Source organism: Athene cunicularia (assembly GCF_003259725.1).
Source record: "Athene cunicularia isolate RWA chromosome 4 unlocalized genomic scaffold, athCun1 chr4_part2, whole genome shotgun sequence".
NCBI lineage: Eukaryota > Metazoa > Chordata > Aves > Strigiformes > Strigidae > Athene > Athene cunicularia.
In genome coordinates this window covers 32,858,855-32,885,456 of record NW_020799099.1, presented here as the reverse complement: position 1 = coordinate 32,885,456, position 26,602 = coordinate 32,858,855, and the positions used below count along the sequence as shown (strand labels likewise).

The 26,602-nt window shown below is 40.6% G+C and overlaps 2 protein-coding genes across 5 annotated transcripts in view; one reads left to right on the top strand and one right to left on the bottom strand.

Moving 5' to 3' along the window:
- LOC113479585 (AF4/FMR2 family member 1-like) overlaps positions 1-26,602 on the bottom strand; it is a 320,468-nt gene that overhangs the window by 221,887 nt on the left and 71,979 nt on the right. The window lies entirely within an intron of this gene.
- On the top strand, positions 760-25,026 carry SPARCL1 (SPARC like 1). 4 transcript variants are annotated; one of them, XM_026847734.1, is made up of 12 exons: positions 769-1,373; positions 9,025-9,100; positions 9,714-9,831; positions 9,960-10,013; positions 12,669-13,835; positions 14,493-14,562; positions 15,207-15,325; positions 15,923-16,043; positions 16,756-16,892; positions 18,544-18,692; positions 19,580-19,728; positions 21,115-25,026. In XM_026847734.1, exons 3-12 carry the CDS (start codon positions 9,778-9,780, stop codon positions 21,141-21,143), a joined length of 2,049 nt encoding a protein of 682 aa, XP_026703535.1. In that variant the 5' UTR covers positions 769-1,373; positions 9,025-9,100; positions 9,714-9,777; the 3' UTR covers positions 21,144-25,026. The 4 variants fall into 4 exon arrangements, with proteins under 4 accessions (XP_026703537.1, XP_026703535.1, XP_026703536.1 ...); XM_026847733.1 differs by lacking the exon at positions 9,025-9,100 and having other exon boundaries at positions 771-1,373; XM_026847736.1 differs by lacking the exons at positions 9,025-9,100; positions 19,580-19,728; positions 21,115-25,026 and having other exon boundaries at positions 760-1,373; positions 16,756-16,896; positions 18,547-18,686.

The window sequence follows — 26,602 nt, the reverse complement described above, 5'->3', positions numbered from 1 at the left end:
AAGCAGAGATAAAAGGGGAAGGGATTTAAAGAATTTCTCATGGGGTTTTGTCAAAGTTTTATTTTCTGCTTGGTCTAGAGACAAAGGGCTCAGCTGTGATTTGAGCCTCTTTTTTTTAAATTTTATTAACAATAAACTTCACAGTTGGCTACGTAGAACATGGTAAATTTTCGTACATTTTTCACCGTATCTTACCTAATCTTCACAATGTCTATTACCTTTTATGACAAACAGGGTAGAAGCTAGTAAAACTGTACCCTTAAAAAGAAAAGTTAAAACATTATCTAAAATGACTAAATTTTCAGCATTTGCATTCTTATCATTCATACACTTTATTTCATTTTACTTTAACCTCTTGTCCAATCACGTCAGAACAATATGCAAAGCATCCTTGTTAGTAAGACATGATATTGGCAGAATGGGAAGTTGGAGGCCTGATCTGCTAATTTTACTGCATATGCCACTGGAAGTGCCTCTGTTCTTACATTGGTTCATCTGCTCCACTATTTCTGAACTGAGAACCTCCCAGAAAGTATTCCAGTTCAGGAGATGCATTTTCTGGAATGATGAAATGAGGAGAAAAAAAGAAATATTGAACTCAATACTGAATCATTACAAAACCAAAAGCCACAAAGCATCTGTTGCAGGCAGGCACCACTTGTAGAGATTTTCACACTTCTACCAGCTTATTCTGTACTGCCGCTATCAAACGTGTTGCACAGCCATGGCAACAGCTTCAAAATAGATAACTTCTAGGTTATACAAGACTCTTCAACTGATCCTATTTTTTACATCTTTAATTTAGAGCTTTGCTCTTCACTCCTCCACCTTTTTCCTTTTTACAGGCTTACATGTGCCTGTACGTATATTGAGACAACACTGAAAACTTTAGCAAGGACTGGCATCCTCTATGCTTCACTTTCCCCAGGCCCACAATGTGATTTCCCCAGCTGATCCCTTAGTTCAGCTCTTCTGGGGCCAGCCAATGTGGCACAAACTATTGCACCCGCTCTCTGGCTCCCCTCCTCACAAAAGACTAAATATGTTCTTCCCACACAATGGTTGAACTCCACTGGCCCAGAGCCTGTGAACACTGAATGGTCTTTCTGATTCAATTAATTCAGCAGAATTACACCAGCCCATTACCCCCCGCCTCATCCCATGGAAGCTTAAGAGATTGTTTCCTTTAGTTTTACCAAGACCCATAGAGCATCATCTTCCTTCACTGAAGCTTACAGCAAAACAAACTTGCTGAGAGAGTCCATATCAGACACCAAAATATATCACAGGAAAAGCAGCAAGATTTTGCAAGGCTCAAGGATTTCCAGTTCATCAGTGGCTAACCAAGAAGGAGCATCTCTTCTACTATTATGGTACTGTTCCTTCTTTATTTTTAATTAAAAACTTAGAATGCCTTGTATCTAATCCTCTGCAATTTTTTTTTTCACTTACTGTGAAATAGCTGAAGCTCTCCTAGAGTATTGTTGCTTGTTTTAAGGATAAATAATTTCAGACCTTTATGCCTAGAACAGAAAGAAACATTCTTTATAAGAGAAAACACTGTATAGTTATTGTGTTGGTGAAGATGACCTTTATCTTACCAGCTGGGATCATTATTTTCCCTGTGATCCCGCAAAACAGTGAAGCCTTATGTGATAGCCAAAAAGAGTCAAATAAAATAAATGCCTCTTACAAAAACATATGATTATCCAGCTGAAAGCCACAGTGAGACCCGATTTCCCAACGCTTGGCCCAATCTCCTGTAATATCAGTTCAGAAACCTTAATCCAATATACAAGGCCACAAAAAGCAGATTCACCCTTCTCTTTTCCCATAATGGAGAGGAATGTTAGAAACTGTGGCTGGTCTTGGGGGAAAATTTCACAAAGGTGTTGATAGAACTGGTAAAAGCCTACTGTAGCAAACAGGGCCACCATGAAGGAAATAGAACTTCTGGGAGACAACAAAACCCATCAACTGATATGAAATACAGAAAATAATTCTAGCTACTAATGAGGTCTCATTCTGACCCTTCTCAAATTAAATCAAAGCAGTTATTTTTGGCTTGAACTGGAGTTAAAGTACACAGGGCTCTGGGAAATAAAAAACCAAACCCAACGAAAACCACAAAAAAATCCCAACCAAAAATCACAACAAACAACTAAAGACCCAGATCTTGACAAGTAGAAAATAAAATCAAATGGTAGAAGTGAAGTATAACAAACTAACCAACTACATTAAGGTACTGTGAATGTTCTATTTTGAAACTGTTTTAACATGTCCTGAAATACTGTTGTTTGGGGGTTTTTCGCATTCAGCCATCAAGGACTTACTGCCAGTGACTTTTGCAGCTGTAAAACCATTAACATCAGAGGGATCGATTCTCATTAGCAGCTATTTACCGGTAGAGAATGAGTGGAATAGTTTTATGCTTTGGTGCTAATTTTCTTACTGCAATCTCTTCTTTTATCCAGATTAGATCTCTGTCTCAAACGCTGCCTTTTATTTTTATATAAGTACACACACAAACCAGCTTATATGCATATATAACATGTATACACACACTCTCACAAGGGCTTTTGAAACAGACCTAGACATAAGAATGTGCTGTACCAGTTGCAGAGTATCACATGTATATCTTGGTTATAGAAAGAACAGACATTGCATGGAGAATTCTACATTTCTACACTCATTGATTTCCCCTTTTTACACAAATACTTGTACACAAACTCTACCCACTCAGAGTATTCATGCTGTGATCACCACCTGACTACAAGGACTGTATCTCTACAGCATTTATCAATGAGGATGTGAACATCAGCATTTCTTGCTAAGAAGCTTGGCATAGCACCAAGCAGAGACCTTTTATAATAATTACAAGACATCCAATTTTATTGCAGTCCAGAAAAGTTTAAACAGGGTGATTTAAGAAAAAAAAAAAATCACATTACATGATTTCTCAATGATACTTTAGGGATATATGAATGAAAGCTTGATTCTGAGACTTCTATATCATTTTAACAATTATGAAAATCATAGTGTCTTAGACCATTTCACATGACTCAAGGTTTTATAAAAGCTTATTACCCAAGTCCCATCCTCATGAAATGAGCATTCATGCCCATTCTACACAATGAGAAACTGAGTTCTGAAGCTGACCCATTGTCTTCTAGATCTCTTTTCTAAATGTAGCCAACATCCACACTCATTAGTGATGGCTGGGGATCAGGCAACTTCATCTAGAGTTAAGGCTAAGAACAAAAGCCTAGTCCAGTTTTCTGCCAGTGCTCGAGCTGAAAGTAGGTCAACCTGCAATTCTTCTGTTAAACATGAAGCATCCGTCACCTTCAGCCACAGCCTTTGCAAGTTAATCACTTCTGGGAGGTGTTTCAAAAAGCAAGAGAATCTGCTAGGTCATAGCTGTGTGAAGTTTGCTGTTTCAGTAGCTGACAACAATGCTGAATCAGAAACAAAATACAGAGACAGCAGCAACGACTGCACTTAGCACCTGTTCTTGAAATTCTCTCATTTTTGATTAAAAATGCAAACTTCTTGCTATAAGCAATGAGAAACAGAGAATGCTGGTGAAATTCTTCGGTGACTGAGCCTAACTGGTGTAAAAAATGTATGTGGTACAGCACAGCTGAGAAGGGCAGGAAAGACTAGCAGGCATGCCAGATGGCTAAGAGTGCTTGAAACAATGGCAAAAATTACATCATTGATCAGTATTTCAAGAGACAGTTGACACACTGTTAGAATGGCAGCCCTCGTGCAGTCTTCCTGTCAGGGATAAGCTCCCAAGGGGTCTCTCTGAGCCCCAAGAGTGCATTGCTCGAGCTGCAGCAAGGATGCCAGCAAGGAGTGAAACAACCCCTGAGCAGTAGTCTCCACAACTGAAGGCTGAAGGACACCAGAAGTCATCTCAGCTAAAACTTGAACTGTTGATTTCACACAGAATCATGAGCCTTTAAATGGAGCTTTTTAAAATGTGCTTATCATAAGGATAAATGGATATTTGACTTGTGAGGGGGAAGTGTGGCTATTTGCAAGTTCAGCAAAACAAGCAGATGGATAAGCATTCCATCTTTCAAAATTTACTGACATGTCAGAGGTTGCAGTTGCCCCATCATCATCATGTCTTACAAGGAGCAGCTGAGGGAACTGGTGGGGTTTAGTCTGGAGAAGAGGAGGCTGAGGGGAGACCTCATGGCTCTCTACCACTCCCTGACAGGAGGGTGCAGAGAGCTGGGGTTGAGTCTCCCGAACCAAGGAACCAGCACCAGGACAGGGTCAGGCTGGCTCTGAGGAAGGATTTCTGTGCAGAAGGGGCTGTTGGGCGTTGGAATGGGCTGCCCAGGGCAGGGGGGGAGTCCCCATCCCTGGAGGGGTTGAAGAGTCGGAGTGACCCAGTGCTGAGGGATCTGGTGGAGTTGGGAATGGTCAGTGTGGGGTTCATGGTTGGACTGGAGGAGCTTCAAGGTCTTTTCCAACTGAGATGATTCTGTGATACATTTCTGTAAATCTGATCACAGGCTGAGATGTTGCTCGCCATGCTCAGCAGGCCCCTGATGCACACAGAGATGACAATGCAGGGCTGCTGCATGGAACCCATAGTCAGAGAGACAACTCTTCTTCATAAAGCAACTCTGTTCAAGTCCTGGCAGAGGCTCTCATGAGCTGAGTGTACTTTGCTGTGCAGCAGCTGCCGGATCCTACCTTGGCACGAGCATGGCCCACTGTCTGTGTTCAAATGAGACTGAGTACACAAAAGCACCCTTAGCTCCATCTCAGCTCAGCAGCAGTGTACTGTCCTCTGAATAAAGGTTGTTTACTCAGAGCAATTATGACATTCATGTCAAAAAAAGCAATTTTATTTTTTTTGTATTTTAAGCTGAGCTGCATGTGTCCTGCTGAAAACCCACTGCGATCAAATAAACAACTCTGAGCTTTTGCCTCCTCCAAATTTCAGGCAAAACATATTTCAAGCCTGAATGAGGCAGGGAGGATCTAGTGGGCAGACACCAGGTGCCCAAAGACACTCTATCACTCCCCCTCCTCAGCTGGACAGGAGAGAGAAACAAAAGGCTCATGGGTCAAGATAAGGACAGGAAGAGATCATTCAGCAATCACCATCACAGGTAAAATAGATTCAACTTTTATTACCAATCAAATCAGAGTAGGGTAATAAGACACCCAGACTTCCTAGGCTTAACTTTTTACACCCAATTTTCTCTACTGCCTTACCCCACAGCAGCACAGGGGATGGGGGTTGCTATCAGTTCATAGCACACTGTCTCTGCTGCTCCTTTCTCCTCATGGAAGGACTCCTCACACCCTTCCCCTGCCCCAGCATGGGGTCCCTACCAGAAGACAGTTCTCCACAAACCTCTCCAATGTGAATCCTTCCCAAGGGCTGCGGTTTTTCACAAACTGCCCCAGCCCGGATTCCCCACGGTGTCAGAAGCCTGCTCCCATGTGGGCTCCTCTCTCTCCACGGGGCCACAGGTCCTGCCAGGAGCCTGCTCCAGCGTGGCCTTCCCATGGGGTCACAGCCTCCTTCAGGCACCCACTTACTTCGGTTGTGGGATCCTCCACGGGCTGCGGCGGGACAGCCTGCCTCACCATGGTCTTCACCACAGGCTACAGGGGAATTTCTGCTCTGGCACCTGGAGAACCTCCTTCCCCTCCTTCTTCACTGACTCGGGTGTGTGCAGAGTCATTTCTCTCACGTGCTCTCACTCCTGTTTTCATCGGCGATGGGCTCGGCCTTGGCCAGCAGCAGGTCCATCTCAGAACCAGCTGACATTGGCTCTATCTTCTCACAGAAGCCACCCCCATAGCCCCTTGCTACCAAAACCTTGCCACGCAAACACGATGCACCTAGTTAGTGTTGCCTTCTCAACACCCCAAGCTGAAATACTGTTGAATTCTTAATTTCTTGGTCAAAAAAAAAAAAAAAAATTCAAGAAATTTCACATTCATCTTTCAGCTAAGTTTCCCTACAGAATTTCCTGCAGAATATAGTGACTGCAGATCTCTAAGGAGATGTTTGCTTGCTTTTCAAATAGCTTCTTATGTAATAGTTCTTTACTGACAGTTCTATTGATTTTATATGTTACAAAAGCTTATTTTCAGAAGTTCTGTTTTGTAGGACAAATTTAGATATTAAAGCAAGAACAAAGCATCTTCACATTTAGGTTCCAGGGTAAAAAAGTGAATGTGACAAGGCAGACCCTTGCATCATATGACAATTAGCTAATGCTTCATTTCTTCCATCACCATCATCTTAATTGCCATGTATTACATACAACCCACAAGAGCTTTCTCATCTCCACACCTGCATAGGCTGGCTATTCTTTTAATATAGCAAAAATGACTTTTCCTTTGTAACACTGAAAGACTAAATGAGCAAGTACAAAAACCTGTTGCCATGAACCACCACTTCTGCATTCTGCAGTAAAAAAGGGCTGTAGGCTTGCAAGAAGAGTTCCTTGTGATTCATCACCACCACCACCAATAGCTTTACCCTTCAAGTTGTAAATCCCTTGGCTCCTGCCTCACCAAACCACCTAAAAACCTTCACATGGATTGCTAGTAGCAAGCAAAAAGGTTCTCCTGGATTCTGACACAAGGTCTTGGCATACTGCACAACCAAGCCCCTAGAGCCTACCTAGAGCGACATTAACAGAAACACTCCGTTCATCCCTGGAGGGCAGAAGGGAAAACAGGCCATTGTATAAAGATATATATTTTTTTTTCCAATCCCTGCTGAAGTGGTTGTTGTGCTTGACTTTGCAGCTTTTATAACATATCACCTTCCCCTACTGCTCTCCCTTCAGGAGGGCCATCAGCATTGGAAAAAAAACCTCTGTGACTATGGCTACAGAACTTTCTCAGTTCCCAGCCATCAGTTGCAAACAGTTCCCTGTATTCTGCTGCACAATGGGACTAGTATCACGGAAGAAGAGACAGAATTCCATGGTTAACTTAGAGTAGTCAGGTCCACTACGAGGCACCTCAAAACTCCTTGGTCTGAAAACAGTGGCAGGAGACACTTACTGCATAGGAATTGGTATTGCTGACATGCTCAGGAAGGCAATACTTGCACATGCATTACAGTTTAAGAGTGTGTTTTAAAACGCTACTTAATGTTTGGGGCAGAGTATCCTACTGGAGGAAATATTATAAATCCTTGCAACTTGACTATCATGACCAGAAAAAAAAAAAGCTTAACTAGACTATGCCTCTATACTCCATTCAAGGTCGTCAGACTTCCCTAATAATTAAAGACTTATGCTTCTCATGAGCCACTGTGGGCTAGTGACCAGCAGAAAAATACAAAGCCCTGTCCTGCCACCTTAACTCAGATTTATTCCAATCCCTTTTTCATTATTTGAACAAAGGTGGAAGAGGCAACTTTTACAGTCCATGACAGAGCCAAATTCAAAAACTGTAATTATAAATAAAATACAACATGTAGAGCTTTTAATTTACAGTTCTCAAAATACTTTACCAAAACAAACATAACAAATGAGATTTTTATTAAAGGAAGCTGTGATAGTTTTAAGCCCTGTTGGGACCAGAGACCACACTGCCATCCCTCCCCCACCCTTGGACATAAGTAGGGTACAAACCCCGGGTTAAAATAAGAAGAAATTTAATACAACAGTGTAATAAACAATCTGAACAACAACAATAGCGGTAACAACAACAACAGTAATAACAGTAAACAAGACAAAAGATATACAGAGAAATACCGCCAAGAATACATCCAGCCCGCTGCACGTGCTTCCTGCGACAAAAGCCACAAAGGAAAGCTTCCCGCCCTGCGGAGCTGGACCTCACCTCAGCATGGTAAGAATAACCCACCTGGAGATCCCTTCCCCCTCTCTGCTGAGGAAACTTAACCCTATCCTAGCTGAACCAGGACAGAAGCTCAGTTAAGTGACATGCCCAGAGCTGTGTTGCTTGCCAGGAGCAGAGAAGAACAGAAATCAAGACTACCTAATTCGAATATTTCTTTCCTCAGTCACTTGCCAGGCCTTCAAAGGGACAGTTTCTAGGGCTATACATTAAATTGGATTATGCTTCTGCATTTCTGGCAAGTTGCCCTCATGACCCTCAATCTAACAAAACTTGCCTTGATCTGAAGTGATTGCCCATACACAGTCCAGTGAGGCATTTTGCATATAATCATTAGTGGATTTTGTTGTATTCTGTCTTTCCCTCTGACAACTTCTTAAACAACTAACTCTGTATGTCAGAGAGATAATAGATAATCAGGATAAGAGATAATTTGGGGACTAAATCAGTTAACTGCAAGAAAAATCGTCTGCATGCTCGATATGCCCGACTAATGAAGTATTTTGCTCTTCATCAACTAAAAGATATGGACATTAAATAACATTTAACACAGGGATCTTCCAAAGTGTACTGTTCAGTTCTAAGCACAGCAGTAGCCAGGCTGCTTTTGCAAGCTTCTACACCAAAACCCAATGTAATGCTCGAAGTCCTTGCTTCACCATTCTAGCTCCCATAAACACAAGCTCCCCTGGAATTCTCCTTTTAGGGTTTTAGGTTCCTCCCCCTCCCAAAGAAAAACAGTCTGGGTGAACAACATTTTAAAGCCATACACTGAACTTCATGTGATTGAATACAGTTGACCTAACTGGTTGAAACCACTGCCAGCTTCTTCATATGCTAGGGAGTTCAACCAGCAACAGACATGGTATTCTTCAACTCAGGACACGGTGATACGTGTTTCATTAAGAAGGGGTGAGGCAACGAAAAAGGACATATGTTAGGTGGAAAGTGAAAATATTTTAAAAGGTAGCGGGGGTGAAGACTGAGAAGACAATTTCCAAGGAGTAACAGCCAGTAAAATGAGAGCAGAAACATAAGCAGAGTGAAAATCCTACCGATTCTGTATGAATACAAGAAAAAAATAAAAAGAATAAGAAAGCAATACAGAAAAAAAGGTGGGGGAACAGAAACAATAAGCTTGTTTATTTTCATTGTTCTCAGTGATACAGCTACATCTGTAGAAGCTTCCAGTTAATGTGCACTGCAATAGTGAGAAAATTTGCTGGTGACATCCGAGGTAAAATTGAGTCTTTCACTCACACAAGAATATTAGCATAGACTGAAAAATTCCTAATTCATTGCATGCTCTTCCAGCCATCACAGCAGAGCTGGGTTTGTTGCTTCCAAAGCAGGACTGCAATCCTCGGTCAGGCAGCCTGGACAGCATTTCTGGGCTTTGAGACCTGCTAAGCAAAACTTCACCACTTAATTCTTCCTACTAGAGCCACAAAGGACAGCAGCCAGGACGCACCTTGGCCATAGCAATGCCACAAACAGGCATTGTCTAAGAATTAAATAAAAAGGGACACTTTTCACAAAGTAGTATCTCAGAAGAGTGAATAAAGATTTACAGGGCTTAACCTACATACATTCATAACTTTGCCCGTGGTTCACAAACACTACTAGAGTTTGTGAACAGAGCATGCAGCTTAAGTCCTGTAGAACAACAATAACCAAAACGTCCTCTAGATAAGCTGGTCTAACACCTGAGTTTACCTATAACTGGACATTGCATGGAAATTTTGTGGGTCTTCAGACTAAGTTACAGCAGCCACTACGTTGCTTCCATCATTCATTTCTAGACCATTATACCCAAATCTTAACTCTGTTTCTCTTCATGTTGCTTGCAGAAAGGAAACCTCTAAGCCCTACCACTGTACCATTAACTATTGTCCTCTACAAGATCTGAAAAGTATGAAGGCTGTAGCTCTCTTCATTTGTCTTGTAGGATCAGCTTTTGCTATTCCAGTAAGTCTTCATCATGCTATTATTACTGGGCACTTAATTTCCCATTCTATGATGGTCTTATGTTATCCTATTGACCTATACAAGTATTTTATTTACATGCAGATATTGAATATATTTGTCTATTCTAGACCCATCCCTTAAATTACAACCTCGGAACCCATGGACAGAAAACTCCAGAAAAGGTACTTTTCTTCTTCTTTAAACATTAAAAGGCAACCCATATTATTTATCTCAAATATAAAAAACCACACTAGCACGTTTTCAAATCAATTTACGTTAAAAAAAATGTAGACTCCCTAGCCCCAAGGATTAGTATCAAACATCTTATGCCTTGCATATTACATAGCTAGAAACAGAAGAAGACAAAATCTAAAGCTCACAACAGAAGTTTCACTTATTTGAAAGAATTACCTTAAATGAATCTCCACCTATAATCATTACATCCAGTCATACAAACAATAAGCTCCAGTGACAGTCGAACTTGTGGTTACTGCTGCTCCAGTGAACGAGGAAGATGCAGTCCTCAATTTATCATACCAGGTGATCATATATACACTCAAACATGTAAGAATTTTAGCCACCACATGTTTCATTACTCAAACACAGTATTAGATACAGCTCATCTTGGAAAAGTACACAGTGTGTCACAAGCCAGATACACAGCACTGACGGTAATGAGACAGATTACTTCAACAGCTCTATGCCATACATGCATGCTAATGATAGAGTTCACAATTCTGTATTCATAGTTGATCTAAATTAAATTTTTTTTTATTGCACCATTCTGGTGAACATTTGTGGTTCAGACACAACGGACCAAGACAATAGATGTTTTGGAACAACTAAATTCAGAGCACGGTCTGTAGTAAAAAATCCCAACTCTAATCCCAGCTCTAACTCACTCATGCTAACCTTTTTTTTTTAGTTATGAATTATGTTCCACTTTGTGCAATTTTCCAGATGCATTTCATGTCAATTGGAAGGTGCTCTGCATGATGAAAGCCAAAAAATTAACTTTTCCTAATGAAGTATCCAGCAGAACAAATTATGGTATAAACACTAGTTTGCAGCCTACAGTTGTCTCCCAAGAACAACTCATGCAGAAGACACTTGCATCAAAAAAAAACCCACTGCAATACCCAACAAATCATCAGTTCCAAGTGAATATGATACACAACATCCAAAGGCCAGCTGTCTCCTACTTCACAAGCAACTGAGTTTTAAAAGTTTATTTTATCCTGGGGTATAACAAAAAGCAGCAAGCTGAAAGCCACATCCAGACATCTCTGCATTGAGGTTGTGGTGCATAACGAGGCTTTCTGGTAAGACATGAGACACATCTTCCTCAAACTACCACTTCAAATAAAGGCACCCATAATAGACAATGACTGTTTGGCGTTATATTTTCTAACTCTGTAGAACTGGAAGCCCTTCACAGAAGACTGCTTTTTGCTTAAACTTAAAGTTGTATTTGTATGCAGTAGTGCCCAAACACATGTTAAAAAAAAACGTGTTCTTGAAACTTGATTTTCAAATGAGATGCTTGGTAACACATAGATCACTTTTCAGAAGGTCTTCAAGAAATGTGCATTTAATCTGGAAAAGCTCTTAGATTTGAGCAAACATACAGTCTTCCCCTGAAAAAGTCAAGGCTGGAAATTACATAGTGAATATACTGCTGAGTACTTTTCCTGCATCAGAAAATACACTAGGCAAAAGACAAACTTGTAAAACATTCAGATATCACCTTGACCTTAGGGAATAGGATATAGCTGATCTGCCAAGAGCCAAATTAATATTTCTAATCCTACTTTATTTTAAAATTTGTGTAACTATTTATTAGTGGAGAGTTTGTTTCTGAGCAGTCACGACTCTGCCCACACTAAAGCAAAAGCTATTCCAGCAACTTGGGCACTGAGAGGGGCTCATCAGAAGCTCTAAGGAAAAGCAGCATCAGATGCCGTGTAGTAGTAAGCAATAAGCAACACTGAACATTCATAGGTGTTGTTCAGAAATACATTAGGTGTTGCTGCTATTGGAAGTGCCTGTACTCGCCCAGCAGCTGCTGTGACACTAACAGCAGCAGGAAGGCAGCTGCTGCAGCAAGAGCTAAGAGTCATTTTAATACCTTCTTTCTCCTCAAGTATTTGAACCTTTTCCATTGAAGTTACTTGTTTTTCTATTGGCTTGACAGCATGCAAAAAAAAAAAAAAAAAAAAAAACACCTATGACTCCTGCTAGTGAGCTTATGCTACAGTAGCTGCCACCAAATACAATAGTTTCTGATGAATTCAGCTAGGAAGCAGTGATGCATCAAAGTAGATGAATATATTGGTTATGAAATAGTTAAGATGAAGTGAACTCCTCAGGACTTACTACCACAGCACCTTGTGGAAGGTGCTCTCTCCCCCTGCCCCTCTTTTCCCAGGTCTCCCATTTATCTGTGTAGGAAGAGGAGTATCATGTCCTCCTTTCTCTGAGGTAAGTGATAATTACTGCAACCTACAAGAACCTGAAGTTATGACACAAAATGACTAATCAAGTATTTTGAGATTTCACAGGACACCCATATGCATCTATCTCCTATGAGATCTTAAACAGAGTTGCATAGATTTCTTCAGAAACTCCATCAATAAAAGGGACAGAGAAACAAATTTGCTGAGAAATGGAAATCACATCAGCTGTGAATTTCATGCTCAGGGTTAGTTTAAGGGCACATTTACAAAGAAAATAAAGTCAGCGTCATGCTTTGCAATAGGAGGCAAAAATAATATTGCATTGACTTCAAATAAATTCTAAAATCCATTAATCTACTTGTTTAATTACTTTTTTTTAAGACTGAAGATATTCATCCTGAAGCCCCAAAGGAAGAGAACGCAGGGTATGTAGACAAGGGTGATTTGCTGCCCAGTCACAAAAACCTAAAACCAGAGGTATCAGTACCAGACACTGAGCACAGGGATGAGCCCCAGACCACTAGAAAACAAGGAAGAACTGGTAGTGAGCATCAAGTGAAAAATAGCCTAAAAAGCATCAATTTCCTTGTGCTGCACAACAAACCAGGTTTGGCTTCTGATAACCAGGACAGTGACTCTGGAAGCAGCAGCAGAGAACAGTCCAGCTCTGAGCATTACCACTTCAGAAGACATGAGAAACACAGCAATACAGCTAATCAACATGTTCTGGGCAACACAGAAAATCCCATGGATGCTCTCAGTCTCCATCATGAGCATAACATGTGGAAATACAATAAAAATACAGCTGGCCTATCTGAGAAAAACAGTGAAAGTGATGAAGAAAGTGTGGAAGAAGAGAATGAGGAATGGGATAAAGCAACTGATTACAGAGAAATGAAGCACAAAGGCCACCAGACAAATCAAAGCAACCAATACGAAAGACAGCAAAATGAAAACAGTATGCAATCTGATGAAATCCCGAGAGATTCCAGTCAGCCAAGCTGGATAACCAAGAGACATGGTCAAAAATTTAACCTAGAGGAAGAAGGGAGGGAGAACAACCAGAAGCACTATAAAGAAGAAATCCCCCTCTCTCAAAAAACCCATAATGAAGATCAGGATGACAAGTGGCAAAGCCGAGAGAGGAAAGACAACATTCAAGTAAGCTATCAGAGTGATCATGACACAGTGGTGAAAAGGCGAGATAGAGAGGACAGTAACGTTGATGAGGATGGTCATGACAGTGGTGATGCTGACAGCGAAGATGATCTCAGCAATATCTGGAAAGAAGCTGCCTATGAGAAAGAGGAGAGAATCCAGAGCAACGACCAGGAGAGCACCAGTACTGAGCACGAAGGGGAAGCAACCCCTGAAGATGACACTGCAGTTCGTGGAGAGACCAAGTATTACCAAGATGTCAAAATTAAAGACCTTATTCACACTGAACAAGATGATTATGATCATGAGCCACCTAATTCTGACAGCAAGCAACAACTGGAAATGAGTAGCTCTGTTCAGAGCATGAATTCAATGGAAAGTAAAGATAAGGTAAATTCTCTTTAATATAAAGTTGGAATACTAGAAAAAGGTGGGGGGGAACCAGTCCCAAATTTAAATTTCTGATGATGAAAAGGACATTTTGGAATAAAACAGGTGCAATTTATTAATATGTAGAAGTAGCATCTCCCCTTTTATTCACTATTCATCTGGTGTACACTGTGTGACTTCACATATAACATTTAGATGAACTGTACCAGAATGGAAGTCTCACATAATAGCTCCATCCCCGATGGGCTGTGTAATGAAACATAAATATGGATATACAGGTACAAAACCTGGAAGCCAGTCTCAAGCCAACTAGGAAAGCCTGTTCACTCCTCTCTCCCAAAGATTTTAAATACTACCATACAAAAGTGAACAGCTTGGAAAGACAGGGCTAGGGTCCAGCCTCAAGGTGCTATGAGCATGTATGCCCAGTACCACAGAACTTGCAGGCGTTCAGGACTTATTGAACAACTGTTTCTCTCTCTCCACCTCCTACTTTTTTCCAAATAACAGAGCACCTTAATACTATCAGAGGCTTTATGCATTTCTCACACATTTTACATAGCAACCTCTTTCTGCTGCAAGCAGAACAAACTGTGCCTCAGTCAGCTCTACATTTGTACCTAAAAAATTTTTGTCCAAGTATTCCCCCCCCCACAGGTTAAGACTACAGGCAGTTCCTATGGCAAGATGGAAAGTGCAATCAACAGGAGTGAGAAGGCTCTCCTGGGTAAGCCACAAGCAAAGCCAGTCATGTAACTGCTAACTCTCTGCAGCTGGGGAATCTGCTGGTTTGCATTTCTTTTCTGCTTTTGGCAGCACATGATTTCACATGACTGGACTGTGCTTAAGCATAATTCTGCAGGGCAGTTATGTTCCCAGAGAATCCCTTCCATACACCCTTGGATTTACTCATTTGTTTGTGAAAAACATTTGTAGACAGTGCACAAATTTGTGCATCAGTTATACAGGAATTACCTTGCATTGAAACCCTTCTGTTTCAGAACAGTAGCTTGAATTCAGCTAGAAGTGGGACAAGTGCCAGTGCTGGATTCAGCAAGGAGACAGATGGGATATGTTTCACCAAAGGAAGCTGGAAGTGAATGTCAATCCTTACAGAAGAAATAGCTTTTTCTGAGAAATTTATTTCCCCATCCAACTCAAATCTGGGACTGCTAGAAGTGTCACAGAAATTCTCATTTAAAGTTTGGCTTTATTCAATACAAGATCCAGCTGCAGTTTAACAAACTTAGAAAAAGCACTTGACTTCTTGGTGAATATTGGGCTGTATTTTGCTTTGACTGTCAGTAGTACCGACAAACTCTTGGCTTCATCCCATCCCCTCTAACACTCTCTCCTTGCTATGATTGCTAGACCCATGTAGGAACTTCCACTGCAAAAGAGGTAAAGTCTGCCATGCAGACAAACAAGGGAAACCCAGCTGTATTTGCCAAGATCCTGCTGCTTGCCCTCCTACTAAAGACTATGAGCATGTAAGTATTTCATTCAGTGCACAGCATGGGGGAAAAGTCAATAGAAGCATTTACAAGATAACACATTCCCCTGCTATTATTTAGAATAATTCTACCCTAAAAAGCATGCAAGTGGGTTTGGGTGATTCCAGTCATTGTAAAATTAATTATAAAGTACCCAAACTGACTGACCATAGCTTGAGAATAGTATGAACACATGTAGCTATATAGTACCTAAAGTCATCTGCTTTACTTAGTCTCTCAGGGATCGTAGCTTTTCCTTGTCACTACAAGTTCTATTTATCTATTTGATGTTTTAGAGCATATACTGAATACTAGTACATATCTGGTGTAATAATCCTCACAGAAACTGTATTAGTACTGCACAAAAATTCCTGTCTCAATACTGGGCGTGTAAGTACAGACAGCTAGCTAATCCTTATGTAGGCATGTAAAAACTACAATTTTCAATACTTCTGATCACATGCATTCCCTGTGGGTGTACACAACTGCTACACCATATGTTAATGATACTTTTATTATTGTAATGCCTCTATGAGTGACCAGAAATTTTTCTCAACACAGTGGTGGTGGTTTTGTTTTTTACTCCTCCTCTAGGTCTGTGGTACAGATAATAAGACTTATGATGGTACATGTCAACTCTTCGGCACCAAATGTCAACTTGAAGGGACAAAAATTGGACGCCAGCTGCACCTAGACTATATGGGCTCCTGCAAATGTAAGAGCCAGTAGCCGACTTACCTGTTTTTTTTCCTGTGTTCTGTCCCTTCCACATCAACTATCTGCTAATTAAGACCTTCAAAACCTAAACATGTCTGAAAATAATTTTTTTCTGTAAGTAAGGGTATGAAGTATCCGAATACTAGAAACATCCCTTCCTGTGCTTACACCAATTTGTTGGCAACCCTGTCTTCCCCCTGCACATGCTCCCATTGTCATAAGCATCCAAAGATATTTAATACCTTGCCCAGAAAGACAGTATGTACAGCCAGTTAATGAAAATGTCCAGGCAAAAAAAAAAAAAAAACCACACTGCTAAAAAAACTATTTGGATGTCAAATCCAGAAATCAGGATCTAGAAGTTGGAACTGTTTTCCAAGCTCTTAAATTGCTACATACCCTAGGAGGAAAGCGCACTACCAGCCAGAATATTCCTTTGGTGTTGAGAACTCTGCTTTCATGCAACTGGCTGGTAAGAGTTTCATTGCACAACTCTGCTCAGAAGCTGCATAGATATGTAAAGAGTGTGGCTTGCACAACTGTTTAAGCATATGCACTAAAGAATTGTAGGTTTATAGTTTAACCCATTAGTTGCATTGCCAGTTTTATGTATTAATAGCTCCATCAATTTTAAGCTTAACTGGAAGTTTGCTAGTGAGAATCAAATCTAACAGATGACTCATTAACAAAAGCTTTCATGTTTGGCACAGACATCCCCCACTGTACTGATTATGAAGTGGATCAGTTCCCCCTCCGGATGCGAGACTGGCTCAAAAACATCCTTATGCAGTATTATGAACGTGATCTGGATACTTCTGGTTTTCTAACTGAAAAGCAAAGGAGCAAGGTCAGCAATCCTTTTCAAGTAAGACCATGCAGTTACATTGTTAGAGCCGAACTAACCATGTGAAAAAAAAAGTGATTAGTATCTTACAAGCTCTCCCATTTCCAATGAACATTCCCTTTTTGGTTAAGGCAATTTAGACTCAATTAGATTCACAAGTTGCAAAACACACATGTCCACTGTCATTTAAGCTGAGACATTTCTGCTACGGCTGTTCCTTTTGTCCAAGCAGATGCAAGCCAAGTGGATTACTTGGAAGCCGGTGTCTACAGACAGAAGGCATAAATCAGAATTAGCGTACACCTAGATAAACATAATTTGCTTGAGAAGACTCAAAAGAGCTTCTCTTCAGGGACATGCTTTGTGACAAACCTCTTGGAAAGATCAACTAATATGTAGCAAAGGATGACCCAGTTCATGCAGTCAGTGCCATTTTCCAAAGGACTTAAGGGAACTCAGCAGCCATAGCATAAAATGGAAGGTCTGGGTATGAATGATTAATTAAAGCACAGAATAAGAGCGAACAGCCAGCCAAGAGCTCACCTGTGGAGTGCCACGAGTTGGAAGGACACGGGCCATTCGGCTTTCGTTACATGACCTGCAATGGGAAGGTAGGGGACAAAGTCTGCTGGCGATGCACAGGTGTGCAAAGGAAGGACAGACGGGCTCATGCCTGTGTGAGACTCAGTGGCTGGGCAGTCACACAGCAGGATTTGAGACAGAATTACAATATTGAGTTTAGGGGACCCTCATGGGGGCAGGGGATCCCTGCCTTGGACCAACCAAAATAGCTCCTCTTCTCAAGACACACATGGCCATCAATCCAAACTACATGAAAATGGACTCAACAGTTAAGGGTATAGTTTGCACTTTTAAATCCAGCCACATACACTGTCTTTCTACACCATGATATTCAAGGGTTAGAAAATTACACAAGTTTGACACCCAGTTTTAAGAGAAAAGTGCTACTTTCTACCATCCAGTAGACCTACAGCATCATGCTACGTCAGCTTAAAATGGAGTAAGCGTATCTATATTTCCATTTGCCTTTTTTTTTTTTTTTTTGAGAAGGATTTATGTCAAGTAAATTGGTAACAATAGTTTGGTTTTGAACATATAGATGTCATAACTGCCTAAAGCGCCATAACTATTAGAAAATACTTTAAGTTAAACCAAGACCTGGGCTGCTCTAATTCTGGAGTAGGAGGTGCATGCAGTAGGTCACAGCACGTTTATACAAAAATATGCGTGAGCGAAACACCAAAGGTTACTTACGTAGTTACCAATAGGAATATTGATTTTTTGAAGTGGCTTATTTCACATGAAAAACTGAGTTACTTGACTCAGGGCAAAATTGGTTTAAACGCCTAACAATCTGAGGTTACTGCCCTGCTTAGCTGATTCTGATGATTAGGCCACAGGAATTTCATGTCCTTTCTAGTCACTACCAAAGTTGACGTGGACAGCAACAAAAATCATCTGGACTACTTGAGGCAAGATATTCATGCTGTTTATGGTCACAAACACTAAAATCCCCTTCCCCAGTGGTAATTTATCAAGTTTAATTTCTCCAAACCACCTCCTTGTTGGACAGTTCTCTTCAGGATAGATCTCATCCATAAACAAAATCCATCAATTTCTCTGTTGTGTTCAGGTCAAAAAAATCTACCAGAATGACAAGCGTCTCATGGCTGGCGACCACGCAGTTGAGCTGCTCCTGCATGACTTTGAGAAAAATTATAACATGTATGTGTACCCTGTGCACTGGCAGTTTCATCAGCTTGATCAGCACCCTGTTAACAGGTAAAAAGAAATCTTTGCAGGTTCAGTTCTGATTTGCTGTTCAAGCTCAGGCTGTTTTACTTTTCTACACCACTCAAGGGATTCACTACACACAGGACTAGTGCCTCAGATGACAGAAGCCAGTACACTCCCTCTAACACAGAACTTTTCTAATTGCTTTGCTGGAGTCATGTCTTAGGTTAGAACTGCTATCCTCTTGCCTTTCATAATCATCATGTATTATACCTTAAGCTCTACACTGTCTTAATAGCCACTAATGCCCTGATTCTGGAGGAAAACAAGGCTCATGAGATCCTGTTTCTACTGAAGCTAAGAGCAACAGACTAAATAAAGTGCAGAGGCCTGTCAGCAATAATTCACTAGTGAGGTACCCATAGTTTTCAACTAATAGTACAGTAGTCTCTCAGTTTAAGGAGTAGATATAGTAAAACAGCACCAGTGTCACATTTTAGAGGAAGCCCCCAGGCTTCTGAGAACATGACTTAGATGTCAGGCTTTTCGTTATGACATTCAGTGGTGGAATCCATATTCCAAGACTGCAGGCCCTCAGTACGTCATGCAGTCACAGCTATGGCCTTAGAACATAGCTAAGCACCTTCGCAAGCTTGATCTCCTGAAGATTAATGGCAAAACTCCACATCTGATGACTTGGTGAAGAAGTCAGTAATACTTGTTCTAAAAAAATGTTAGTGAACAAATACCAGTTAAAACATTTTTGTTTACTGTAATAACCTGTGACAGATTCACTACAGAAGCACCACAACAGAATCCACTGGGGCATCTCTGTCAAAGCCACCATTATCATGTTCTAGCAGCTTAGAACATCTTTGATGATCCTGATGATTTAATAATGAAATACAGCTCTATGTACCTGCTCTTTCTTTCAGATTATTAACACACTCTGAGCTTGCGCCGTTGAGAGCCTCCCTTGTTCCCATGGAACACTGCATAACCCGTTTCTTCCAAGAGTGTGATGGAGACCAAGACAAACTCATTGCTTTGAAGGAATGGTGCCACTGCTTTGGGATTAAGGAAGGTAAACCTGAAAGAACAGGCAGATGTACAGGACAAAATGTTTCTATCAAGACTAGTCACATTCTCAGACTGCAATGTATGGGAAAGAAAAAAAAAATGTAGCCAGAAGCTCATGGTTACTGTGCACAGAGGCAAATGGAACAGTAATGACAAGACTGCAAAAGGTGCAAAGCTTTGAATCATTTTATAAAGACAGGAAAAATTGAGGTAGTTTGTACTATATATGAAATAATTTCCTGTGTGGTGTCTGAACCTATGTTCTGCATATCTGTCTTTCAAGAAACACTCTATGCTTCAGTGCCAAAGGAAAGGCAAAAAGTGAGCTTGTACTTTTAAATCAGTGGTCAAAGCATATTGACTGAAAGTCCATTACACATCTCAAGCCAAGTAGGGAAAACCAAGATCTCTCACTGATCAAGTAACTACACTCACCTCTAGATTACTACATACAACACAAGTGCTGTCATCACGCTGTAGTTGAAGGCCAAACTATTTTACCTAACCTGTCAGATGCAACACACGCTCCCACAGTGCCCACCGGACTGCATACATCAGGAGGCTTAGGCAGAGGCAGGGACAGATTCTGAATCCTAAATAAGCTCAGCATACATTTGGTTCAGCTCAATCCATAACGAGACTTCTCTAGGAAAGTGAAAAGCTAGGTAATACTGTACTGGTGACGTGTCTAGAATTAGGAAGCAGCTCAACAGAAGCTGTCATGATAGCAATTTGAGATTTACATGACTACATTCAACCTCAGCAATCTACCTCCTTCTGATCTAGCCCTGAGTGACAGCTGAACAACACTGCCAGTCATTAAGCAAGGGTAGAAGTAGGACATGTGGTTAATCCTAGAACAGTTATGTGACAGGAGGTGTTTGGCTAAACATGGGACTGAAGAAATGTGTTCAAAATCCTGCTTAGCAACTCCCTAATTTTAAGTGGAGGCTCATTCTGGTCAGAGGTCAGACATGCAGAGCCTTCACTCTTCACAGAATTTTTTCCAGTTCTTCTGATGACAATTTACCAGTCACAAACCACACGTGGAAGTAAGCTGCGAGGAGTCATCACAATACACAGGTACTGCTGCCAATGATTGTTCATCCACAGATAGGTTTAGGATCAGTCATTTGTGAAGAAGGGGGGAGAAAGGGATTCCTGGCTCACAAACAGATCAAGGACACCTAACACTGGAAACAAGAAAGCACCTACCAAGAAAGATCTAAATGAATGGCTTCTGAATGATAGCAGCAACCAGACTTATTTTTTTAGCAATTGCACTTCCCTGCATTAGCACTCTGAAACTTTAGTGTATCACTTTCTTGATAGTGACACAGCATAAAAATGTCTCTTTGGCATCAAATGTTAATTTTCTTCTTTGTTGCAGAAGACGTAAATGAAAATCTCCTGTTCTGAGCCTGGCTGAACAGAATCCCAGTGCTGCATTGAAACTGGTGAAATACGTGAATCCCGTTTATTTCTGTAATTAACAGCTTCATAGTTTTCAGGACAAAGGTGGCATAAGGTTCACTGCATTCTTACCAAATAACAAGTACAGAAAAGTTCTACATTTGTTAACAGCAGAAAAATTTAATTACTCCAAGCGGTTCATACCTAAACAACCAGTATTTTCCCATACATGTATACATGACCTCTCTGAATCAATAAATAGTACTAACCTGATGACTGAGCTGTGCATGAAACTCTTCAGTAGGATAGTAGGATGTGAATTTTACCATACACTGAAGAAAATTATCTTGAAATAGGACTTGTTTACTTACTGTATTGTCAGTTTAACATTCTGTATAGAAGCCTCAAATAAAATAAAAGTCTACCTAGATGTATGGGGTTTGTCAGAACTCTGTCAAAGAAAAGGTGGCAAGGCAATGGTTCAATGGAAATCTCATTGTACATTTAAGGGAGAAGAAACTAGCTTATAGATCATATAAGCCAGTCATTAAACCATAATTCCTAGAGTGCATGAAAAAAAATCAGCACTTTTCAGATACTTCTTCCCCTACCTCTTGAAATACAACAGTAAAATAGTACCAAGGCCACAGTTCTGCTGACAAACTGTGTAATGAGCTAATTGCATGAGCATGGTAGGTGTGGATGTGTGTCAAAAGTCTGATTAGAAACAGGTCACAAGGAGCAGAGGCTATCACAGCTCCAACACCTCCTTATTCTCCTTAGCAGGCACATTGTTCCTTCCTCCCACAGAAGCACCAACTACTACTACCACTTTTCCCAAGAAAGAAATGCTAACTGTTTCTTTCACCATCTTCCAACTTTTGCTTCCCTGAAGACAGGCACAATTTAGGCATAAAAAAAACCCTCAGATAAAATGAGATTATATCTGAATCCCATTAACTTTGCAATTTTAAACCAAGCACTTTACCAAAAGCCAGGCATGCTCTGCTATAAACAAGAAGCCCCAAATGCTATTCCTACAAAGGAAGATCAGAAAACACATTTCCAATGGAGAAAAAAAAAAAAAAAAAAAAGGATTCAGAAATGTTGTTTTGGTAACTCAAATAGTGGAAGTCCACTCACCCCTCATTAATTTGCTCCTCAGTCCAGCTCCAGCCTGATGCCCTGGGAGACAATGAATCAAGCCACAGTTATTTTCAACACAGGAGTTTCTTATACAAAAGATTCTTTCCCATCAAAACCAGTTTCACCAATAGTTTCTCCTGTCATCCTGACTTGTCACCCACTTCACATTCTGTAACATCACACGGCAGTGTATAGAAATCAACAAAAGCATATTCTCCACATTAATTCCATTTGAAAAAGATCCTTTCTCTGGGACTTCAAATGTCTCAGAGAAAAAGTAATTTTGACAGCATTTTTTCTGCCTGATTGAAGCCTATTGCTTATTTGCTCTTTCTACAGCAAAGAGTCAGCCACCTTAAAACAATCAAATACAGTTCACACAAGGACAACTCGTAAACAACTGACATTCTCCACTGAGACCAATAGTCACCATTGCTCCACTCAAACCATGTACTAGAAAAAGATAAAATAAAATTGAATTTATCAGGGGAAACAGGGAAGATTTTCCTTTGAACAATCCAAGTTCTGACAGGGTAAACAATGACAGATGATTACAGATGTAGATATATGAAGCACATAACATATTAAGGGCAGATCAGCATCCCACCTGTTTGGAAATTCTCAATGATGCTGCCACTTCCACTTTCCCACTACAAAACACAGAAAAGGAGCATTTGCTAATGTATGCAGAGATAGCTGCTACGGTCACAGTACGAGAAAAATTTTCACCCAAGTTCACAAGTGGGCAAGTACCACCAATATTTAATCTACAAATTACAAGAACATTAAGAGTAAGGGCGATAAATGAAAGCTAGTTTCCCAACCAGTACTTTAACTATATTGTTACTATTCTACATTAACTTATAAACACTTTATTATTTCTTCATTTTGTGAAGTAGGTATGATAAAGGCAGTGATAATTTTTTTGACCTTCTGTAGACTTGTTTCCATTTAGTTTTAATGAACCTAAATTAAACGTCTGTTTAGTTATAAGTATTTTCCCTTTCCACAAGGGAGAATCAAAGGTGAGATCACATTCCTACCAAGACTCAGGCACCGTTTGAGACACATACAGACACACACCCATGTTGACATACGTATGCACATATGGAGAGCACACTCACAAATGCACTCACTGCTCTCTCAAACCACGGCACAATCTTATGCACTGCATGCAGCTGGTTATAACACAAACAGGACTAAAATTATCTGGCCTACTGACTATTTCAGCTAAAACAGCAGGTTAGTGTTAAGGGAGAAGAAAAGCAGATGGGGATAGATGTTTTTAGACATGTCCATTAAGGGCTATCAAAGTCCAGGATGCAGCCACAACTTTCAACCCTAATGAAAGGCTAACAACACATGGGATATTCCAGGAGACACATCAACCTGCACTTCCTCTCTCCTCTTATTCTAAGCCAAAGCACTCATTCCTACAGATGTAACACTTGAATCCTTCCCTCTGATCCAGGACAACCACTGCTAAATCCTCTGGAGATCCAAGTCTGGCCTCAGGATCTAGAATCATGTGTCAGGGCAAGTGTCTATCAGCTACATGCACTAATCCTGGCGACAATAAATTCAACAGAAAGGGCTTGCTCTCATCCATTTAGGTCTCACTTGCTCTGAGGTAGGACATTCAGCTCTCAAGGCAATCATGAGCTCCTCCTCCATTAAATGTGGCTTCTTTGGGTCATTGCAAGTAGAGCTTTCCAGACAACACAAACAGGCTTCAAAACAGAAAAAAAAAAGTTAAGCTGTATTTTGTTAGTTTAAGCTTAATAACAGACCATAAATACCACAAACAACACTACCTCTGTCCAGTTTCCACCAACTGACACCAAACAGCAGTTAACTCACAAAATCTTTCCTCCAAAATTTAGTGAAATTACTCAGTTAAGTGGGCTCCCTCTGTGCAAAGAGGTGCAAGGATGCCATCCAATATTAACAAACCAGAAAGAAATAGCTGCCAAAGGTAAGCTGGCTTGTCTCTTAAAAGAAACTTAGCAATCTAAATTTCATTTTCAAAGCAGCTCAGTCTCCTTATCAGTGCTGTACGGACACCAGATGTGTTTGCATTCATTTCTAGTCCTCCTGGTTGGTCACATGGAAGACTCCAAAGAAAGGAGCACAGGTGATCCTGTGGATTCTGGCTCATGCCAACAGGGGTGGGGTTGCACTTTTACACTTGTAGTAGACACTGATCAGCTCTGCATGAATGCTTCCCCAAAAAAAACATCCTTACACTATAAACTCTGGATTACATGTTCTTCCTCTCAATAATGGCCTTGCACACACTCTACAATAGAACCAATTAGCATTTCAGCAAATTTCCCAAATATATCTGAAGCGTATTTCCATGTTTATCTGGTTTTGATTTTGGGGGGTTTTTTGTTGGGATTCTTTTGGGGTTTTTTTGGGTAGTTGTTTGTTTTATTGTGGTTTGTTTGTTTGTTAACACAGCCCCTCTTAATAGTTATTTTCACCGAGGATGTGGACAATCTTTCCAACTAGTCAACAAATAACTGAAAACAAGCATGCCAGTGTAGAAAATCCCAGGAAAAGCATGTTTTCTTCTTTTGCTGTTTCATGCCTATGCTTTATGATGACCAGTATCTACTCTACTGCTCCCACAACAGGCAAACAGGATGCTTTGTAACAAATTTACAGTTCACCTTGCATCCTTATGCTGCAAGTGCATGTGTGATCCAACGAGGACTTTATGCCCTCAGACATATCCCCAGAAAAGAGCATGAAGATGAGTTGATGATGTTAGTGGTCTCAAACAGATCCAACATAATGCCAACTTCCGAATTGCATCCTACAAGATTTTCCCCAGATACACATATTAAACTTCTTAGTTACTGGTTCAGATTCTTCTACTAAAATAATAAACAAAAGGACCAAGCAAACATTGTAACTGAAAACTTTAGAGACTTGTCTTCCAATAGTTTTTTGCTTAACCTGCATATAGTCAGAAGACACAGCTCTCAAACTGCTGGTATACAGCTGGCCTCGAAAGGCAGCAGTGACTAATTCACAAACTCTCATTTCTTCAGGAAAAAGGAGGTCATTTTTGAATTTGTAACACTCCCTCCCAGTTAGCAGCTTCAGTACTCTAGGCATTATGAACCAAGTATTCCTCCAGCAACACTAAAGTGCAGAACCCCACAGTCAGAGTATCTATACTGAAAAAATACACAATAAATACTCCTTTTATAACACACACTTCCATTGCCAAACCTATGAATCCTCCAAGTATTAGTAGGGATCATACAAAAAAAAAAAAAAAAGCTTATCAGCTGAGAAGTAAACTAAGCATCCAAAAGGCATTAAGGAGGTATGATTCAGGTCTTCTGATATACACCACAGTACTCAAAACTATACACAGACAGCAGCCATTCACACATCTACCACTGGAGCCAGCCAACTTTGTCTGATCCACTGAACAGCTGTTCAACATGCAATCCAAAGATAATACAGATGCTTTAATGTTTCCTGGCCTAAATTTCATAGCAAAAATCATTTGAGGGTATGACTGAAGTCTGCATGACTGAATGGGAAAGAAAAACTTTTTTCCACAGTGAGAGTGGTCAAGCACTGGCAGAGAGTTGCCCAGAGAGGTTGTAGATTCTCCATGCTGGGAGATGCTCAAAACCTCACTGGACAGTCCTGGACAACTTGTTCTAGCTGACCCTGTTTGAGTGTGTCTGAGGAACAGACTACACGACCTTCAGATGTCCCCGCCAATCTCAACCATTCTGTGAGTCTGAAAAAAGAGCATGTAGCAAGAACTACTGAGAGAAATACCAGTGCTCTGCTGTTTAAAACTAAAAATTGCAGAAGGCTCCCATAAGCATTGTTAGAAAAGAGTAGAATTAAGGAAAGGTAAAATCAAAGACAAAAATGAGAAGTGCTGACAAGTTCTCAAAGCACAGACAAGGCAGCAGGAAGCAGAAGCATAGCAAGTTTTATTCCATAATGACTTCTAACCATGTACATGAGCAGCTAAGATACAGAGAGGACAGTTAACGTCACACTCAACAGCTCCTGATGTCTGATTTTCCTTTCTCTCTACACGAAAGAGCGCCACATTCTCCCCAGGTCTTTCCTTTTGCCAAAACCAGGACACTAACCCTTTGCTTTCAATCTGCTTCACAAGACACTCTCAAAATGCAATTCCCGTTCTGAGGTTGTGTTCTGAGCATGCCTCTTGCTGTTGCGAATGCACTAAGTACAGGGAAGAAATGAAACAGGCATCCAATGTGGAAAATGTTAACACTAAACTGGAAATCATGTGCTTTCAAACCAACACCGAA